Below are 20,465 nucleotides of genomic sequence, written 5' to 3'. Positions count from 1 at the left end.
GTTTTCTACCTATATGCATTCCTCACGCGGCGATGCTCAACAGTCCCATCCTCTTTCCCGGTCTAGCAACGGCAACTGGACTCCTAAATTCAGTTCCGGGTCCTCCCTTTCCTGCGACAGGGGCACCGAATCTCAGCAATGCTGCGTTCCTCGAATCAAGTCCGTGCCCATGACCAGGTCCCTGTAGTGGAGTCGAGGTATGCTTCGACGGTGTGAGGTGTACAGTGAGAGGGTAGATGAGAAGTTGGGTTCGACGGAGTGTTTGGTCGATGATCTTCGGCAATTCTACCTCAATGTCAGGCAGTAGTTCGGCAGCCTGCAAACCAGAGCAAAGGTCAGCTTACACAGCGCTCCAAAGACTGATCAAAAGCTGACCTTGGCAATGAACTTTCGAACCGACTCGTCCTCTTGGACCTCCTGCCCATCAAGAAAGACAAGGAAGCCTACGTCCACTGCCGCCTGTGCAGCAGCTTCTTTGGAGGCTTGGCTTCCCCACCCTTCTAGTTGTTTGGCCTCGCTTACATACTCTTTGACGAGATCTCTGATGATTGGTAGATCTATCTTGGGCGGTATTCCGAGTTGCTTGACGGACGAAACCAAGGACTGGAGGGACACCATTATAGAATGGGAGGGAGCGGTTGGTTGCGGACCTGGCCAACCAAAAGATGTCAGCTTACGCCTCCGGTACAAGGATGCAGGACAAGTGAAGCTGACCTTGCCAGCTTGCTTGGATCTCTGACGGGCCCCGATAGGGGTCAAATAGCGGTGCAAGCTGCACCAGCGCTTCACGAATCGCTCTTTCTCTCCATCGATTTGTGGACTGCCCATGGACATGCAAAAGAGCTTCCTCTACGCCGTCTTCGCACATTGTGAGCGCCTTTCTTCGAGGACCGAGGTCGAACTCACCTATATTGACACTAAGCCCTCCCGTGAGGTCGCCAAGAAACGAGCTGTTTTGTGCTAGGTATAGAGCCAATCTGCCCACGATGATCTCCGCTTCGATACCTCCTTTCCCATCTCCCTTGGTCGGACCCATCGACTCCAATACCCTCTCGAGAGCCTTGAGCAGTTCCTGAAGAGCGTCCTTCACCTTGCCAGTGTACGCTTCATACAGAGACGAAGGCAATCCTTGCATATCAGCTTTGATTGCTGCAGCAGACGACTCGAGCGAAGAGATAACTTGGTCGAGCAACGGAGTGCGAAGCGAAGTACGCTTTTTGAGACTCGAGATAAACGACGTGAACGCAGTATTGTGAGATGAGGCGGACAAAGAGATAGCGGGTCCAGAAGGGAATGCGATGTCGGAAAACAGAAGCGAATCGGGGGTAACGTCGGCTTCAATAATTCAAATGATCAGTTCCGGTCATGACAAACATGCGACATGCTAGCTTACCATTCTTGGAAGATCCACTTCGCACAGATTCGCCAGCATCTCTGATCTGCACTTCCGCATCTCGTACCAAGCCTTCCAGCCTCTCGTCCCATACTTTCTGGACCCTTGAACTCCATTCGCCTTCCAAAGCTTCGCGGATTAGTGTCTCGAAGTCACCTCCGCCAGACAATAGCTTGTTCATTGAACGTCTCACGTGCCAGATATCGGTGACGCTTCGCAATCCGCTCAGCCATCCTGGTGCTGCTTCTCTCAGTACATCGACCGACATTGACTGCCAAGCACTAAGCTTCTCGGCTATAGAGGGTGGTGGAGAGGGCGCGATGAAAGGTGTAAAACCGGTGATAGAGGTAGGAAGATGACGGAGGAGAATCTGGGATGACGGGAGTGCTTGCAATATAGACGGAGTGGAGACCGGTGGTCTACTGGCAGATGGCGATATCTTAGGGACCGGGAGGGAGATAGAGACCAATCGAGATGCGCGCCGTTGATGAGAAGTCTGCTTTATTGGAGTCGAGTTTTGCACAGAGGGTGCCGCTTCGCCTTTCTGTACCAGACGAATCATCTCTTCCAGTAGACTGTCCCCATCTGACGTAGCAGTCTTTCTCTTCTCGAAGACTGCTCGTACAGCAACGACTGTCTCCGACAAGCAATGCACAGTGTCTGAGAGGACTCCGGCGATAGCCTCTCTCTCATGTGCAGCTTCCCGGTTGGCGTTGGCCGCTTGGATGCGGGAATTTGATCGTTTTCTCGAAGCGTTCGGTGATAAGGAAACTTTTGAGAAGTTCGCTTCGGCAGTGTACTGCAAAACATCTCGAAGGGCTTTGGACCGTTGGGAAAGGAGAAGGCTGAGCGCGTCGGGAAGGGGTAAGTTGTCTAGCAGGACGATCGCCAGAAGAGTCTCTGCGAGAACTTTCGGGTCGACCCTTCCTTTGGATCGAAGGGAAGCTGTCGCTCGGGATACGATCTGGGCACGGAAGGGGGTGAGGGTTTCCCACTGTTTTTGGAGAAGGGAAATGTATGGCTGCATGTATATGATCAGTGAGTAGTTTTTGCTATAGAGCAGATTTGACTCACTCCGCTCGCCTCCTCAGGCATGCTCGACAAGCCCTCTTTCACCACTCGAGTGATCAGCCATAAGAACGCGGCGTTGAGGTAAGCGTGATGAGCCAGGTACGAGTACAGAGCTGCGAGTTGAATGTCATGAACACCTGTACGGTTGCACTCTGATATTTCCATTGACAAAGCACTCACCTTCCGGAGCGTCTAGCAGCAGTTTCATGTGAGCTGCGACAGGTAGCATGCCGACCACATCTTCGACTTCGCTCGGCTCTGATCCACCGTCTCCATCGACGCTGATATTAATTTCCGAAGGATTTGAACATGATTTCGCTATTTCGCGAAGCGATTCGGACAGCCGGAGTGAAGAAGAATGTAGGGATGTTATTTGCGTAGCTGAGGTGAGGAGATCTCGGTACCGAGTTCTAAACCAGTGATGCTTCAGCTAAGCAATTTCATTCCGGAGGGGCCTTCATAGCTCAGATCCGGTCGAAGACAATCCAACTCACCCTACCATCGCTCTCAATTCCGACTGTTTGTTCAACGCCTCACTCCTCATCTTTGATTCCACTCTCTTCACCTCATTGACCGGTAATCTCCTAAACACCTCATCGGGTTCCAAGCGGGCCCACTCCTCTTTAGACCCTCCTCCGCCTCCTGCTTCCGCCACCGATCCTTCATTTCTATTCCCTTTTGATCTTCTACCATTTCCTAATACCGTCCCTGTGCTCGTCCCAGCGACACTGGGAGCTACAGATCCACGATGAATACGTTCCGAGTCGCGTCGTGGGAGTTCACTGTGATTGGTGAAGGGAGTTTGGAAGGAAGGAGCGAAAGGAGGAGCTCTGGTCGAACGACGCGAAGAAGATGGGTCGGGTCCGGTAGGGTAAGAAGGCAGCTGAGGGTAGCTATTCCGCCCAGGGGTGGAACGGGACGACATGATGCCGTGGTGATAGGTCGAGGGCACGAGCACCGGATGCGATGTCGTCTTGTCACGCACTCTTGGGAGACTGGTTGTGTAGATCGCTTGTTGTTGACAATTGAAAGTAGCTAGTGAACGCAGCGTGTCCTGGTACAAAGTACGGGAAGGGCTCAAGTGGGGTAGTTCATGAGCGACCGTGGGAGAATTAAGCCCTTCACTTTAGCTTAGGAGGCAGGAATGATGACAGTGGGACCGCTGTCTTTCCCTTTGTTTGTAGTCAAGCATTTGTTACTCTCACGGCAGTCATGGCAATCGCAGAGGACATCACGGACGAGTCGGCACCAGCTACGAGCTCTGATGCTGAGCTGCTTCTGACGATCGAGGAGCTGTCAAAGCAGCTTGCCCTGCCCGAACAGCTCCTGCCAGAATATATGACCTACGAGCCCGGTACGTTTGGACATTCCTAACGGGGTCAGACGTCAGCTGATCAGTGCATTTGTAGATGAGGTCCAGCTGGAAACCTATCGACACAAGGCCCTGCGGGTTGTACAGACCATAGCGAAGAAAGTCGAAGTCGTTGATTGGGACATGGTTGATGTGGAAGATCAAGCACGGATCTTTGACAATGTCCTGCGATTACGTGGAGAAGACCCTTGGACGTCAACGCAGATTTGCAAGGTGATAGACGGTGAGCTGCAGCGAGGAACCCTTCCTGGATCCTCAAAAGAAGCTCATAAGCTGCTATGCCGTAGATATGACACCTAGTCTGTCCCCTTCTCTACCCACTGCGATCCTACCCACTTTACGACCCTACTTCTCACCTCATCCTTCCCTCTCTGCTGCTAGTCGGGCTCTATCGCGTCCGACTGGTGGCAAAGAAGCCACGGTCGATCTACACGATTCACAGCCATTCAAATCGTCCTCTGCTTGGGGCATCTCCAACCTTCTCTCGTGGTCCGTATCGCGCTCGATGGAGAGTGAAATCGAACGGAATATAGGGATGATACTTCCTCCGACGTTGGTGATGATGGACGATTGGGAACCTTCCTGGCGATGTAGAGGAGCGACCATTCTCGAGAAGTGGATGGACAAATTCGATGCGACCATCATGAGAAGGATGGGGATCGATAAACTACTTCTCGATTCCCTAATTCATACATTGTCATTACATTCGAATCCCCCTTTGGAAGCGATCCTGCCGATTACGCTGAAATCGGTCGAGAAATGTACGGATAGAGGGGAGAAGAGGACGAAGAGGTATGAGGAGATCGTGGACAAGGCCTTGGTTCAAGGATGGACATATGCCCCTTCGGGTATAGATGGAAAACCGGTTCTGATACATGTTGCAGAAGAGGTGGAATTGTTGTGTGGAGTTTTGGGTACTGGCATCGTTAGATGGCTCAAGGTGAGTCTTTCCTTGTGTCTCCTCAACCCTTGTACCGATACAGAATATACAAAGGCGGCTGCTGGACTGTCGTAATCTGACGAAGATGCCTTGCAGACCATCATACCTCATCTCCTTGACCCACTCCAATATCCCCCCACATCTCCTGTTCTTCTTCATTATCGAGCAAATCTCTCCGCCTTGCTATGCGTCGTACGAAGTGTCCGATCGACAGGAAGACTAGATCGATGGAGAGGACAGATACTCAACGTACTCAGTCGACTGTGGATCCAACTGAAGGAACAACAAGGTATAGATGACGAAGGGGGAGGAGAAGGTGAGTATCTCAAGTTGCATCCCTCCGAGTAAATTATAACTGAGCGTTCTTTGACTGTGCAGAGAAGTTAGAGGCTATTCGAGCGCTTGTCCGTGATATTTTTGCGGAGCTCGCACGTCAAATACCTTCTGTGCAACAAGTAGAGTATCCTCGTCTACTTGCTACAGCCCCGAATTTCTTCTCTGATCTGATTCCCGCCTCACAAGCATAGGTAGACATATTCCAGTCGCCTTTGGAACGAACCATTCTTATATCCAGCACAATCTATACCTTTCTTTCTGTATTTATACTTGGAGTCACATACCCATGCAATGCATTCACTGTGTCGGTCACTCAATCATCCTTTTGTTGGTCCTCGTTATTGGCGGATATCGACAGAACTTGTCAGACACAGACGTCACCGCGTAGTCTCCCGGGAGCGATGATGAGATGGTATAAGAATCCTTCCAAATGTCCCCGATGGTCTGGACGTCAGTTGATCAGTGTTAGCCTACCCTCCGATCCTATGAAGGCGTGGAAGAGAGACAAGACGACTTACCTGCGTTTCGACCACCTTCGATCGAGCAGTGGCTCCCACGTCTTCACTTCGAGTATAAGTGAACGAGAATGGTGGCGTTCCCGAGAAATGAACTTTGAAAGCAGCTGGTTCATCACCTACATCAGAGGAGAGGGCAGTGGTCAGTCCTCATACTCCCACACCGACCTGGTGGGACACTCCAACTCACCCTCTCGAAGACTGTCCTCTCCTTCTGATATTCTCGCTGAAGGAAGGGGGTGAACCGTTCGTATCAGGTCCGAAACTCGTCGCTTGCACTGCAGCCCGATGTCAGATCGTGCAAAACTGCCATGAATGGAAAGAAGTCATACTTGATTATCCCTCAAGGCAACTGACTTGACCTCGAACACCCCTTTCTTCTCCGCACGTCTGGTGAATTGCGACGCAGAACTTGTCACCTTGTGCTTCTTTCCCAACCACTCGTATCTATGATTGATGTCCTGTAAGTCAATGTCCATACTAGCATCATTGCTCTGTCTGGGGAAAAAGCCGAATACTCACTCAATGGTCCACGGCGCTTTCCCTTGTAGTAAGAAGTCCAGGCTATCTCCCACGCACAAGTCTCTCCTCTCATCCACCGCTACAATCCTCGCACTCTCGACCACTTCTACGGTAGTTCGTAGCTCATCATCGTCGTTGACAACTTGCTCACATCCACTTTGATCTTCTACCCGCGTGATCATCACTTCATGCCTGCCAATCTCCTTCATTTCATGTTCTGGTAATTCCAGAGTCCAATCATGTGCGTCGATCTTTACTTGATGAGTCGTGACGCTTATTGATGCCGGTTTCCGAACAGCAAGAGAGAGCTTGAATGGGGCGACACCCTTAAGATGTATTCTGGCATCTCCAGATAGATGAGAGTCGAGACAGATAGGTCGAGAGTTGGGCCGAATAAAACTGACAGAAGGTCGAGTGTGGACTTCATGCTCCAAGACGATTGAAACATCCGTCTGAGGATAGTTCCCATCGGCAAGCGTCATGAAGTCATATCGGTGATGTCCCGGTTCAGTGGCAAGATGGAAGATTCCAGTCTCTTGCGCACTCTTCATGGTATGCTTGGACGTTCTGCCATCGGCAGTGTAGCGGTATCCCAACTCGAACGGTGCTTGACCGACGAAACGCAGGGCCGCCTGATCTTCTTGCCCGGCACAAAGACCCTTATGCTTGTACCCATTGGCCCCATGGGAAATGCTGCCGATCTCTTGAAGCGTGACTATCGGTCGAGGCTTGAAGTCTATCTCAAATGTAGAATCGGCGGCAGAGACGTCTCCTTCACATTGCGCGTCCTTGACCTGAGGTACTATGTCAGTGAATGATCGGAATCGAACTGGACCAGCACTTACCTTAACCAGGCGATATACCCCTTTATCGCTGAAGCTGAGATGATTGTTCGGATCTCGGACGGTTATCTTCTTCTCTCTGTTGTCGAAAGCATATGTCACCTCCCAAGGCTATGTATGCGAACAGTCAGCTGATGCTGGCCCGCCTATTGGAAGACTTACTGCCTCTCCAGTCAACCTCAACTGGGCCTTTGCCACTTCGCCTTCTGTGACCATAACCTTTTGACTCTTTGTGAACCGTGCCGTAGGCTAGTTATCAGCTTCTGTCACTGTGTGAGAGTCTCACTTTCTGTCTCTTGATATCTATCTCCACGGCTGGCGTACTGATCTTCCTCACACATCCATTGCCGTCTTCGATCGATAAAAGAGCAATTGACATCTTGCCGGAAGCGCCGGAGTTGGCTGCAAGTTCGTCAGGCACTGTGACAGACACTTTTGATCGACCACTTGGCAAGTCGTTTGTGATGTTCTCGGATCGAGTGCCCCAAGTCTTCAGGTACGCGAGTTTGAGCGGTGCAATGCCCTGTGATAGATGCAATGAGCTATTGGAGAATTGCAGTCTCTGATGCGCAGTCGCTCACCCTCGCGTCCACATCCACATCAACAACGTCGCCAGAACATGCGTAGAGCGTCTGCCTCCTGGTATTGGCAAGCGATCCGACCAGATCTACGTTGGCCAAGGGATGAACTGTCTGCTTGATAGGTGGCTTTTCGAGTTTGACCTGTCTATATCTCCGATCGCTCAAAGAGGTGAAAGTCTGTGTTGTCAGGGTTGGCCAGCCATTGCTTGACTCACATATGTATACTCTCCCTCGTGCTCGGGCCGAAGTGTTATGGCGCCTTGATGCGATTGGAACGTCTCACCCAGAGTCCTCGCTCGGCCGCCTTTTCTTTGTTCGGTGTATTCGAGGCGGAAAGGAGGCGAACCCGTGAAATCGAAAGCGGCAGTAGCGCCGACATCCATCGCACTGTATTGTTAGCTTGAAATCGCTCACCTTGTGCTCACCATTCATGCAAAGTCGTAACGCTCATATCCAAGGTTGGCAACGGTACAAGCTGTACTGTGCAGGAAGATGGCTCCAAGATTCCTCCGCTACACTGTCCCTCCACGTCGAGGAGGGTATAGGTTCCCGGCTCAGACACGACGATATCCACTCTTCTCCTTGATACTTTTATCTTCCGTGGCGCCGTCTCGCCGGTCAACGACCTGAATTGATAGGACACGTCGAGCTCCTGCTCCATGGGACCATCCACTGATACATCCACTGGCAAAGAGACTTTCTGGTTCAGAAGAAGCTGCACGGGGGCTGAACAATCGAAACGGATTGAAGGTCGAGCTAAAACATTGTAAACCTTCTCGGCGGAGTATCCCGAGGGGTTGTATGTGTTGTGAAGAGCGTCGGTGACGGATGTGAGTGAGAGAGTAAATGTGCCAGGTCTACTATGGGAGACGCGAAGGGGGACTGTATGCGTCTTCGACACCCTATCTCGTCGAGCTAGGGCAAGCTGGTCGACGGGTTCCAAATCTTCTTCGATACCTTCAATGAGACCGGTGTCGACCTTGTCCTTCGACCTTTTCTTCCATCCCACTTTGAGCGGTCCGACTCCACGAGCTTGAAACTTGGCTACTTCCTCGTCTCCAACGCATCGAACCTCGGCTGATCGAGTCTTATCCCCCTTCAGGATCAATTTTCCTGCTTTCTCTTCGTCTACGAACTTGCCTCCTGTTGGACACTCGATGATGACAGCTTCGCGATGAGGAGTAATGGAGAATCTATCGCCCCGTTTGTCCACCGCATTCTTCAAAGTCACGACACTCGGCTTGTCGACGGCGATGAAGAGGATATTTTGGGACGAGGCCAAATTTCTAGGTACCAATGCCATAGAGTCGGGAGGTCGTACTGATGGCAACCTGGAAACATCCACCTCATCACCGTGTACGGGTTTCCCGCTATTTTGAAGGACAAGCGCTGAAAGCGGATCGGTTTCCGGTTCTTCCAGGTCCCCGTCCTCTACATCCTCATCTCCGTCTGTGATGCGTAATCTAGGAGGTCGAGATGGCGATCGTTTCATTGAGCTTCCTGACACCTTCTCCACCGTTGCCTGACCATCTTCGAGTGATCGAATGAAGTATGAGACCTCGTCTGGGATGGAGTTGTTGAATACGACGGGAATGTACAGGGGTTGAGAATTGTCGGGTGGAATGCAATACGTGAGCGATAGAGGATTCAGAGTTGCGGTGCTGTGGATTGGATCAGTGGCTGAAAATCTGGTGTCAACAATTCATTGACTTGCCTGAAGGGCAGTAATCGGATCTTGTGGACACCCTCAAGATGAGAGGGCTCATTCCATACCTTCACCCGATAATACCAGTTCCAGTACCATTCTCCTCCCAATGCAGCGGGTGCTAAGATTTCAAGGTGTGTTCTTCAGCTTTGTATATGTGTATATAAGGGTCAGAAGTACATACAAAGGACATTGAAGCTGACCAGCACTCGGCTTGGCTACAATCAGCTAGTCAGCAATTCGGCCAAGTTGCATGAGGCATTCGAGCAAAGCTCACATCTAGTAATAACCAGGAAAGCCAGTTGATGACAAGACTGCCTAACGCTATCATTCCCAGTTGTCGATGCGAAGGCGACAAGCTTGGTATTCTGAGGAAGGACACCGCCCAGATACCCAACACCTCCGCTGCCGTCCAGCCCAACATCGACCATGGTCCTTGTATCCGTAATGATGAGGTCCACGTTGGTTCTGGATCAGTGAAGACCAGAGGAGCGAATGTATCCCAGAATTTTGAGATCTCGACAACACCAAACACAGCAGCAAAGACGATGTGTTGTTCGGATATAGAGAGGTATGAAGTAGGTATGACGGGAGGAGGTGGTGGTCTCGTGCCAGGTGCTTGAGGAGGGGCGATGGGAGAAGGTCGGATGGGCGTAGCCGACATGATGATGATGGGTATCGCTTATGGTAGATCTGACATGGATGTGTATAGAGACCGGTCGTTCGTCGATCGAGTGGTCAGGATGAATGAACCGAGTTGGAACTCCCGATCGTGAGCTGAACGACAGAACGAAATATGGGACTAGGGTGAGACGTAGCAGATCAAAACCGTAGAGAGGAAGAAAGTTGATTTGAAAGGTGCTCGAGTGTCTGAAAGTCGTGACGCAAAGACGATGATCAAGGAGGAGGATGAGGATTCAAATCGGACTTGAACTCAATCTCCGGTCACCGATGTCATCCGACAACAACCGTCACGTATCTTTCATCTCAAGTGTCGTGCGCATTCCACCTTTGACCTATACTTGTCGCGCAACTGGAAGCGGACAGAAGGGTCGCAGGATGCGTGTCCAAGGGTGGGATCCTGTTCTGTGAGCTCCAGTTCCCCTCTCCATCGCAGCGAATTTAGGGTGGCCAGCTGAAATGTCTGATTTTGCAGCATAATATGTCAAGTCAGTTCATCACCCTTTGTCCATCGCAACCGATCATAGGCAGACTGACCTTGCGAACGCAGATCATTTCACTACAAACCATACACTATCTCACTCTATCGACCCTGATCCCACCCTTCCTGTCCACTCTGACTTCCCCATCTCTCCTCTCCTATTCCGGAGGTCCATCTTCCGTCTCCCACATACTTGACTGGAGAGAACTAGCTGCCCGACCCACTGTCGGCAAATCCAGTTTCCCAGGCGTAGAAGGATGGCGAAAACTGCGCGGCGCCTGGGCTGGCGGGAAGGAGATTGGGAGTGTGACAGTCGTCAAAGGTGAAAGGTTGGAGGAGGGGAAAGGAGGTCCGTTTGCAGGAGGAGGGGAAGACGATGAGGCGGCTTGGGATTATGGTGTGGATATCAAGAGAGGTTGGGTGATTGGTGGTGTATCGCTCCTGACATTTGCTATAGAGTGAGCAGTGTTCTACCTTTCATCCCGTTCCTATCATCGTTCTTTTGTCGCAGAAACACTGACCGGTCAATCGGTTGTGACAACAGTATCGCACCGTTGTACCTGATAGTTCGAAGACCGACTCATATACTCGACTTTTCACTCACTCTCATCTTGAACCATTTCATCTTGACGACCTACTATTCTGCTTCTTTCCCCACGTCGTTCTTCTTCTGGCTGATCCAAGCGTTAGGAGCAGTGATCATGGTCGTTTCAGCAGAATACGTGAGTCAGGCACTCGAACCGCAAAACATCTATCTTGCGCGCGCGACGATACATGGCTAATCGCTCTCTTTCTCGTGTACTCAGCTTTGTGTGCAGAGGGAGATGAGGTCAGAGCTGGATATTGGTTGGACACCGAATCTCGAACAAGGGACAGCGTTACTGGATGACCCGCCTCAAGTGCCAACAGCCGGACCGAGTAGGGGTGGTGGTCCCGGTGCAGAGGAATACGAACTCAAGGAACGATCATGACGTGATGCATATCTACGACTACTGAACGATACTGGTCTCTGATGCTCTGATTTAAGATGTGCGCGTGAAATTGTGTCGTCATGGAGAAGCGGGTAATGAAAGGCATCACTAAAGGCAAAAATGACGAATTTTGTGCAAAGATAGCACAAAAGACGGGAGTAGGGCTACGTTCGAGAACTAATGTTTACAGATCATCCCCAATCCTCCATGTCGTTTTGATCTTATTCTTTCGGTAAGAGACGACCCATTCGGTCGACCTCCACTACTCCTCTGCCCCTACTGCCCCTTCCTCTCCCTCGTCTTTCCAATATCTGTCACCCTCTCGCCTGTGCGTCTTCCCATTCACTGCCAGCCGATTCTGCCAGACGCACGAATTGAGCATAATATAATAAACGTCTGCTCGCATAAGTTGCCAAATCGTCTTCCGCCATGACGTCCCGGGTTCCGGTAAAGCCTTCAATCAGCTCAAGGGGACCGGCCGGTCCTACATCTGACCAGAGCCTCAAGTGGACGACTTCCAATTCATCGTCGAACGTTGCCAACTTGTCGGTTAACGCTTTCAAGGGAATTGTATCTGTGATATCCCTAGCAGCTCGGGGTTGAGGACCTGACCATGGGATGTGCCCAGAATCGCGAGCTTTCGACATGATCTTTCCAATGACGCGCTCGCGCGGGGGTGCTATCTTCCGTAGATTCGGCGTGCGCAAGAACGCTTTTGAGAAAATCGGCAGAGATCGTGCGAAGGTGAAGACGGCCTTTTTCAGTTTTGGTAGAGAGAATGACGACCTTGAGATCCTTTCCCAGAAGCTTTTCGATGTGCAAGCAAGGAGTCACCATGATCGTCCTCCATGATATGGAAATGAACGTTCTATAAATTTGGTACCAGACTCCCCCAGTGCGGGAATTCATCGGGCAGAACACCTTGTCCCACTGTCACAGTCAGCTTTGAGAGGTTATCAAACCTTCCCGTCAGTTGGATGATACTACCCCAGAACTTGTCGGAACCATCGTCTTTCTGCGCTCGACTCGATGCCGATACGGTTTCTGAAGAGCGATGACTAGCTTGCACGATCCCGGACCTACGAGTCCCAATCCTGTAGAGTCAAATCTAGGTATTTGTGTTTAATGTCAATCGTCAAGTCTCGAAGGGATATCGCGCCATGACTTCCGCTTAGGAGACGTTCGATCAGCGGATGGAGATCCAGATGGGCCCATGCTTCCCATTTACGGAAAGTCTCCTGTTCCCCTGAAGGAAGACGAAACGGACGATTGAGGTTGATCTTCTTCCAGATGATGCTCACGGCTACCCGAGCGGATCTGTGATGAGGGCAAGGCCGCAGGAAGCTGGTGGAGGGAGAAGGGAGAAGACTTGATCAAGTATGTCCTGAGACAGCGTTGACAGATTAGGTCGGTGGGCAGATAAGGCTCCACTGTCTCTGTGTCAGTGATCTTGATCAGTAGGTACATACATAGCGACAGCAAAGGACTAACTTACTGGTACCGGTGAGGGGGGCAAGGAACACGCTTTGTCATGAGGGGCGTTACTACTTGTGGTTTTGAAGCCATTCTGGCAACTTGCCTGGTGACTGATTTGCTCTTGACGAAGCGCAGCTCGAATCAGAGCAGCCCTTGAACGGTGGACATGATGAAATTGAAGGACAATGCAGAATCGAAGACGAAAGAGGCGAATGTAGTCCCGGGTATCGAACCATACAGGGATCTCATGTGGGGCCAGGTGGTCCTTAGCATAACGTACTTCACTACACATTCAACATAATTCCCCCGAGATCCAGATACATACCTTGTGTATGCGTGGCATGAGGCATCGGACTTCTCAAGTCCCGTTCGTTGTATCCTGTGCTATCACCACATCGTACCCATATCGAGCCTGTCTCACGGAAGGTCAAGACCTCCGATGTTTACATAGTCTTCTTCCACATCCAAAACGAAGAATAGGTTCAGCCACCACTACTTATTTCGCTGCCACTTTGTCTCATACACGACCTATCGGGACCAAAACGATTTTGAGTCGACCCTTCCGGAACATCCGAACGCCACCCGGGCAGCAGACTGAAATTCCTTATTGTACTCTGAAACGCTGCCGATTGCTAGATATACAGACGGTAGATTGAACAAACAAAACAAACAAGACATGCAACTCAGGCTGTGGATACGTAGGGAGAAGGATCCGGAGAGGCGGTGCAATGTCTGAGGCGTTGTCAGAACAAACACGACCGGACTTGCGTCCAAATATACAGAAGACTTACAGGAATGGTGGACCATGCGATGGCAAAGAGCGCTCTGCCATATTGAAACTATCGGCTCCTTCCCTCCAATCATCCTCTTCTCAGCCATCTCGACCATCAGAGATACTCCTGCCTGTGCTGCTACCATTGACGTCGACAGTTCGGCGAAGAGAAGGGAAAGATAGATGAGGCGTTCCGATTTCGGGTCGTCCATCAAGGGGTTAATGTTTCGAAGAGAAACAAAGAAAAGCATATTTGAGGCTTCATTTGTTTTCGACGAACTCGATTGTTATCCATCATCGTCGTCTTACGGGACGAGAATCCTGGCTGGATACCCACCTATACGCTCTTTATACCTTTCCCCATCACACCAATATCTCTAGCAGCTCACTAGCAGCTCACCCCCACTGTCTTATCTCCTCACATATTGGGAGTGCGATCTTTGTAATGATATCACCCCTGTCCCTCTGCCTACTTTTGGTTTTCGTCTCGCTCACAGCTCTCGCTGCACCTATCACCCAGCGAGATGGAAATTCCGACTGTACATACTGGATCTGGAACACCGAGATCAAGGGACAGCCGACGGAGGGTGGCGCTTGTCGATTCACTGTAGAATATGGCAAGGCAGAGAGATGGGGCGAGAGTACTATCAATTGGGATTGGCAACATAGGTGAGTCTGATGTACTACCTGAACATACTTTCCCCTTGATCTACCGTCTGCCACTACCTACCTTCGCAATCGGATCCAAGTCTCTTCAATGAGATAGTACTGACCACCCTCCTCACTTTTTTGCTCCCTTTCGACAGCAACCAGACGTTCGCGGAGCTACCTCCTGCCTGTCCTCAACCTGCCGGGACCGATCAGACCGGCTTTGCCATTTCTGAAGAATGCTTGTTCGCAACGGTTCACATTCCTCGATCAGCTACTCCGCTCTCCAAATTGCCCGTCTTCGTTTGGTGAGTGAGAACATACTTCCGTGTCAGTGAGACTTCACGTTGATTGTCGACTCGGAATGCAGGATTCACGGCGGTTCTTTCACGGCCGGCTCGGCTTCTACTCCAGGTCTTGATGGCTCGAAACTTGCCACCAAAGGGAACATGATCGTAGTAGTCCTGCAATATCGGTGTGTATCCTCCCATCTAACAGTTGTGGTCATGTGCTGATAACTTAGCTCTCCACAGACTCGGGGTACTGGGTTTCATCGCTCCTCCCTCTGCCCCTTCGTGGACCGACCCAAACTTGGGTCTGCGAGACGTGATTCTCGGATTGAAGGTTGTCAACCAAGTCGCCAGATTCGCAGGAGGAGACGCTTGGAAGGTCACTGTTGGAGGACAAAGCTCGGGCGCAAGTATGATCAGAGGTGAGAGGGTCTCTTCTGCTTTGTGTACGGTTTTGACCCGAAGGCGAGCTGATCTGAGTGATTTAGCTCTTTGGGGCTCTCCCGCTGCCAAGGGATTGTTCAGAGCTGCTATCCTTCAATCTGACCCGATGGTAATTCGATTTCTAGCAGTGGATAGTCAGGCTTGGCAGCTAAGAATGATCCGGCCATAGATATATGGGTTCGCGCAGCCATCGATCACTGCACACCTTCGGGATGCTTTCTACTCTGAAGCACCTCTGTCGGCATGTTCCACCTTGGATTGTCTTCGCGCAATTCCGGTATCGGAGATTTTGACAGCTGAAGATCAATTGACGGGCACTGCGGTGTACAACGTTGAAGGTGTGCCATTTGCTGAGCGTAAGTAGGCAGTCTCGTTACACAAGTTTGAGTGGTCGCGGCCGTTGAGATCAACTTTGCACAGCGATCCGTCCTACCTACCGATCAGTCACATTACCGGCTGATCCGACCACCCAGCTTTTCGAGAACCCCTGGTCACTACCGATTCAACCATTCGACCTTCCACTCCTCATCACTACAGTCAAGAACGAGGGAGGTTCTGCCACCCAACGGCTGTTCAGCGATCCGGTCCCCATGGATGTAGCCACGTATTATGCCGCATTTGCTCAGCTGATAGGCTCCGACCGAGCGAAAGCGCTGCAGAACTCTGCAACATACGCCCTACCCAATCAGACTGGATTTGGTCAAGATGGCGATACTTTCAGAGAGTACTTTGAGAGGGCTACGACGGACGGGACTTGGAGATGTGCCAATAGAGATGCAGCGGCGAAATGGGCTTCGGCCGGTGGGAAGGTCTGGGTGGGAGAATGGACGCAAGGTGTGACGTATCCTGACAATGGTGGGCAAGGAGACTACTGCACTACCAAAGGAAGAGTATGCCATGAGGTGAGTCACGAACGTTGCCACGTTCCACGAACATCGGAACGCTGAAGAGAAAGGACCGTAGGATGATATCTACCCGACGTTCGGAACCGCCCCGAACCCGTCCGGCGATACTACCACACTGGAAGACTCGGTCTTTTCCCACTGGTCGTCGTTCATCAACGACCTCGACCCTAACTTTGGATGGGACAAAGTCCCTTGGAAGCGGTACTACGGCAACCAGCAAGACATATTCCCGCTGGGTCAAGGAGGCCCGGTCATGATCTGTCCAGAGGGTTTCTGGGGGAGTGTGGCCAAGTACGATTGGCAGTTGTACGGGTAGGGGCGTAGATGTCGACCTAAACATACGATGTGGATGTAACAGTACACGCGAGCGATGACCATGCATCTGATGTGCTGGACGACGTAACCCAATAATGGCGTGGCCAATCAACAGTAAAGGACGGGGTTTTTTCTTTTTCTTTTTCCTGGTGGCAAGTATCCCTCATCTCGGTTGTTTTCTCCCGTTCCTAAACCCCACGCTAAGCCGGGCGCGGATGGGGGAAAAAAACCCAAACAAACTCGGGACCTGCCTGATCAGGTAATTCCTTCCTGTATTTGTAATTTTCGTCTTCCTTTATTTGTGTTCCCCCGTTTGGAGGTAAGTGAATACTCGTAGTAATTGCTTCAGCGAGTTGTCGGTGGCCGACGCATGCTGTCAGCAAAGATCGTAAGCAGCAAAAGCGAGAGAGTCAACCCTCCCCGCGCCCTCGGTACGAGTCTTGTTTTCATACTTACTACCACGGACCCCACCTTCACTCTCTCTCTCTTACCTTTCCAATCGACCGCTCCTTGACCGCCTCAGCTCGACTGTGCTCTCGCCCTCCTCTCACACATACGACACGAGTCTCCAGTCTTCAGCGTCAGGTCCAAATCGCCCTCCGCGTCTTTCGTTCAATACGAAAACATCGTGACCGAGGCCGAGCGCAAGCCGCGTTGTTTTGCGATTCATTGTTGGATCGGAAAAGCAAACCACCCCTCCAGTTCTCCATCAGGTCGCGTGAATCGTGTTTAGCATTGGGATAGATACGAAATCCTCGACTTTTGTATCGACTTGCACGACTCGTAGACTCCCGTAGCATACAATCGAAACATACATACGACACAGTACGACATGGGGAGAACAACTCGTCGATCGGCAGGAGCGCAATCCACCCCTTCTGGAGCTTCGACTCCTCCTTCATCCCTTTCTTCCTCTCCACCTTCCAGACCATTGTTCCCTACGATATCGCTTCGTTCGTCCTCACCTTCTTCGTCGCCTCAACCTACTGGAACCGAGCCCCTGGTCTCTGCTCGATCATCGTTGATCAATGTGCTCTCGAGACCTCGACATCAATTCCCAATTACGGCAGCATCCCATTCTCAAGCCACCGCCGCTTCTTATGACGACGCATCCTTCAATAGCAACAACGATGGGGACTCGTTGTACTCGGACCAATCGACCATCAGCAGTTACGCTTCGTCCATCATGTCGGGAACGTCGAGTGGTACGGAGATGTCAAAGGAGGACATCGCGTTGATGTACAAGGATTATCTTGAAAAACCTTTTGTTCAGACAAAGAGCACAATCAGGCATAGCGAATTTGGGCACTGTAACAACCCCAACTGGCGATGGACGAGTCAGGTGAGTTTCGAAATAATCTTTTGCGTGATGTGTCTGTGCTCATGCACGCGTCCGTTGGGATGAACGCGATCCAGTGGAACTCGAATGAACCCATCCATCTGGAAGAGGAACCCAGACCGTCATATGTGGTCTTGATGAGCACTTATTTCAGGTTAGTTACTGCTGCTTCAGTGTCATCTTTCATAGCACGACAGAACTGATCCGGCTCCCGATCTGCAGCTACCTGCTTCTGATTGTGATGGGTCACATCCGAGATTTCTTCGGCAAGAGGTTCCGTCCAGCGGCTTACTCCCACCTTATGCCCCAAAATGTGAGCAATCTCCGCAGTAACATCATCGAAAGGCCGCTGACGCTCATCATTGTCTCTCTTCCATCGACTACAGGGCTATGCCGCGCTCAACTCTGACTTTGATTCCTTCTACACCCGTCGACTGAAGCAACGTCTCGACGACTGTTTCGCTCGACCTGTCACTGGCGTCGCTGGTCGCACAATCATGCTTTACGATCGTACCTCCAATGACCAGAACAAGACGTTCACTCGAACTGGTTCCACTACTCGTGCTCTCAACGTTTCTTCCTACAACTACCTTGGGTTTGCTTCGTCCTCTGGTGGTTGTGCCGATGCCGCCGAGATGTCTATCCGCAAGTACGGTGTGTCAAGTGCTGGAAACCGACATGACGCGTCGACGCTCGATCTTCATCAGCAAACAGAGAGGCTCGTTGCCAAATTTGTCGGCGCGGAGGCTTCTATGGTGGTCTCGATGGGTTACGCTACCAACAGTACAACCATCCCCGCTCTCGTTGACCGAGGCTGTTTGGTCATTTCCGACGAATTCAACCACGCATCTATCCGAGCTGGTGTGCGTTTCAGTGGTGCTAGTATGAGATGGTACAAACACAACGACATGAAGGTGTTGGAGGAATTGTTGAGAGAAGCAATCTCACAGGGTCAGCCGAGAACGCACCGACCTTGGAAGAAGATTCTGATTATTGTCGAGGGTCTTTATTCGATGGAGGGTACTTTGGTCAACCTTCCTGCGCTTATCGAATTGAAGAAGCGATACAAGTTCTACCTCTACGTGGATGAGGCTCACTCGATTGGTGCGATGGGGCCCAACGGTCGAGGTGTGTGCGACTACTTTGGGATCGATCCTCGAGAAATCGATATCCTCATGGGTACCTTCACCAAGTCGTTTGGTGCCGCCGGTGGTTACATCGCTGGTTCGAAGGAAGTGATCGACCGACTCCGAATCCGATCTCACGCATCTTGCTATGCTGAAGTCATTTCGCCCCCAGTTCTCACTCAAATCATTGCCTCTATGGGATCCATCATGGGTGTTGCTCCTCCCCTTGCCACTCCTGCCGAGGACAAGTCCAACGCTTTGAGCATATCTTCTCGACATCCCGTCTATGGCCCCGTGGCTGCTTCCGTTCTTCCACCCTGGCTCGCTCTTCCAACCAACCTCCTCAACGGAACAGAAGGTCGAGAACGATTGAGGAGAATCGCTTTCAACGCTCGATACCTGTCCTCAGGTTTGAGAAAACTCGGTTTCATCGTTTACGGAAACAGGGATTCGCCCATCATCCCCTTGTTGATCTACCAACCGGGAAAGATGGCTTGGTTTTCAAGGATGATGATGGAGAGATTCAGCGCGGACAAGACGCCAATCGTTGTGGTCGTTGTTGCTTATCCGTAAGTCGTATGCTTGCTCCAAAATCGATGTTCAGTTTCTGATCGATCGCATTGATAGCGCTACACCTTTGATCACTTCTCGAGTCCGATTTTGTCTTTCGGCTTCTCACACCAAGAACGACATCGACATGGTCCTTCGAGCCTGTGATGAGATCGGAGATGTTTTGGACTTGAAATACAAGAAACAGACGATGACAGTGGAGGAAGTCATTGCCAACGCGGAAGAGTTGGTCGCCGCTTCGCACATCGAGTAAGGAATGCCCACTGGGATCGGGACGGCTTTCGGTACTTGCAATATGCCCATTGTGCCTTGCCCCATCACTTCTTACATGGTCGCATCTGATGATCATGATTTGTGCATGTGTATTCTGATAGATGTTTCCGCTTTCTTCGCTTTTTGCTATTTTTTTTGCTAGAGCTGTGAAAACTTCCAGTCACACAAAACAACATCAACAACTTGGATACCCTTTAATGCAGTAGTGTCAGTAGTCTTCAGCTGGACTTTGGACTGAGTCTGGGTCTTTGCATTTTTTGTGCATATGCTTGATCTGCCAGAACGAGATGGAGCACGTTGCGAGTGCACATTGCGAAATTTGCAGTCAATTTTGCCTGTTTCAGCCCCGTCGGCGGAGTGGCAGAACCACATGCCGCCGTCGTGTTCCGCTGGCATGCGGTGTTGAAACCATTGGCTCGGTCGTCACTCCAACTTGCAATGTGTGCACGAAGTACGATCAGTAAAGGCAGTGCACTGACCTCACCGGTGTATATAATCTTGGAACAAGGGAGTTCCTCAGTTGGTTGATCGAGGATCTCCATCCTTCCGCTTGGCGCTTCGTTCCTCGTCATGAATTTATTCGCTCGTCATTTTGTGATTGAGGTACCACTTCGTTCCTCACATTGACAACCGGCCTTTTCTTGAAATCGAAGTACAGTACAAGATTTTGTGGTCTGTCGTTGGAGAATACGTCGACAGAATGAAGTCGTTGAAGCACGGACTCGAATGGTTCGCTAAGTTATAGATTCACGTCGACCGTATTTGAGTGAGTCGATATCACTTGGGCAGTTGGCAAATTTTGATAACTGATGCGGTCTGATTATCAAGTGATCTCGGACCTGAAGTAGTGTCCTTCACCGGGATCGCAACGAGTTAGTAACTAGTCCTCGCAACAC

At 51.0% G+C, this 20,465-nt stretch overlaps 8 protein-coding genes across 8 annotated transcripts; 4 read left to right on the top strand and 4 right to left on the bottom strand.

The window, feature by feature from the left end:
• Window positions 1-22: 22 nt before the first annotated feature.
• Window positions 23-3,389, bottom strand: IAR55_002470 (uncharacterized protein; the record flags this gene model as incomplete). Its single annotated transcript, XM_066945583.1, has 8 exons — window positions 23-316; window positions 376-650; window positions 715-858; window positions 907-1,335; window positions 1,394-2,414; window positions 2,468-2,577; window positions 2,645-2,874; window positions 2,959-3,389. The coding sequence occupies 8 exons, from the start codon at window positions 3,387-3,389 to the stop codon at window positions 23-25; spliced, it is 2,934 nt and encodes a 977-aa protein (XP_066804272.1).
• A 287-nt stretch (window positions 3,390-3,676) lies between these two features.
• On the top strand, window positions 3,677-5,303 carry IAR55_002469 (uncharacterized protein; the record flags this gene model as incomplete). Its single annotated transcript, XM_066945582.1, has 5 exons — window positions 3,677-3,818; window positions 3,874-4,059; window positions 4,124-4,776; window positions 4,873-5,092; window positions 5,155-5,303. The coding sequence occupies 5 exons, from the start codon at window positions 3,677-3,679 to the stop codon at window positions 5,301-5,303; spliced, it is 1,350 nt and encodes a 449-aa protein (XP_066804271.1).
• Window positions 5,304-5,421: 118 nt separating this feature from the next.
• IAR55_002468 (uncharacterized protein) lies at window positions 5,422-7,955 on the bottom strand (the record flags this gene model as incomplete). Its single annotated transcript, XM_066945581.1, has 10 exons — window positions 5,422-5,556; window positions 5,631-5,746; window positions 5,818-5,905; window positions 5,960-6,074; window positions 6,150-6,943; window positions 6,995-7,102; window positions 7,154-7,219; window positions 7,278-7,514; window positions 7,573-7,713; window positions 7,788-7,955. The coding sequence occupies 10 exons, from the start codon at window positions 7,953-7,955 to the stop codon at window positions 5,422-5,424; spliced, it is 1,968 nt and encodes a 655-aa protein (XP_066804270.1).
• A 38-nt stretch (window positions 7,956-7,993) lies between these two features.
• Window positions 7,994-9,941, bottom strand: IAR55_002467 (uncharacterized protein; the record flags this gene model as incomplete). Its single annotated transcript, XM_066945580.1, has 4 exons — window positions 7,994-9,233; window positions 9,287-9,398; window positions 9,462-9,495; window positions 9,555-9,941. The coding sequence occupies 4 exons, from the start codon at window positions 9,939-9,941 to the stop codon at window positions 7,994-7,996; spliced, it is 1,773 nt and encodes a 590-aa protein (XP_066804269.1).
• A 395-nt stretch (window positions 9,942-10,336) lies between these two features.
• Window positions 10,337-11,410, top strand: IAR55_002466 (uncharacterized protein; the record flags this gene model as incomplete). Its single annotated transcript, XM_066945579.1, has 5 exons — window positions 10,337-10,365; window positions 10,434-10,446; window positions 10,509-10,897; window positions 10,984-11,161; window positions 11,246-11,410. 5 exons carry the CDS (start codon window positions 10,337-10,339, stop codon window positions 11,408-11,410), a joined length of 774 nt encoding a protein of 257 aa, XP_066804268.1.
• Window positions 11,411-11,724: 314 nt separating this feature from the next.
• On the bottom strand, window positions 11,725-12,057 carry IAR55_002465 (uncharacterized protein; the record flags this gene model as incomplete). Its single annotated transcript, XM_066945578.1, has 1 exon — window positions 11,725-12,057. One exon carries the CDS (start codon window positions 12,055-12,057, stop codon window positions 11,725-11,727), a length of 333 nt encoding a protein of 110 aa, XP_066804267.1.
• A 2,046-nt stretch (window positions 12,058-14,103) lies between these two features.
• IAR55_002464 (uncharacterized protein) lies at window positions 14,104-16,261 on the top strand (the record flags this gene model as incomplete). The annotated part of the gene is made up of 8 exons (XM_066945577.1): window positions 14,104-14,327; window positions 14,465-14,614; window positions 14,677-14,781; window positions 14,840-15,018; window positions 15,085-15,149; window positions 15,210-15,396; window positions 15,461-15,942; window positions 16,004-16,261. 8 exons carry the CDS (start codon window positions 14,104-14,106, stop codon window positions 16,259-16,261), a joined length of 1,650 nt encoding a protein of 549 aa, XP_066804266.1.
• An 831-nt stretch (window positions 16,262-17,092) lies between these two features.
• IAR55_002463 (uncharacterized protein) lies at window positions 17,093-19,549 on the top strand (the record flags this gene model as incomplete). Its single annotated transcript, XM_066945576.1, has 5 exons — window positions 17,093-17,602; window positions 17,677-17,753; window positions 17,822-17,912; window positions 17,986-19,295; window positions 19,354-19,549. The coding sequence occupies 5 exons, from the start codon at window positions 17,093-17,095 to the stop codon at window positions 19,547-19,549; spliced, it is 2,184 nt and encodes a 727-aa protein (XP_066804265.1).
• Between the last annotated feature and the right edge of the window lie 916 nt (window positions 19,550-20,465).

The sequence above is a fragment of the Kwoniella newhampshirensis genome, chromosome 4 (assembly GCF_039105145.1).
Source record: "Kwoniella newhampshirensis strain CBS 13917 chromosome 4, whole genome shotgun sequence".
NCBI classification, from domain to species: Eukaryota; Fungi; Basidiomycota; class Tremellomycetes; order Tremellales; family Cryptococcaceae; genus Kwoniella; species Kwoniella newhampshirensis.
Note: the sequence above shows the minus strand (reverse complement) of the source record. Positions and strands in the feature narration are given on the sequence as shown.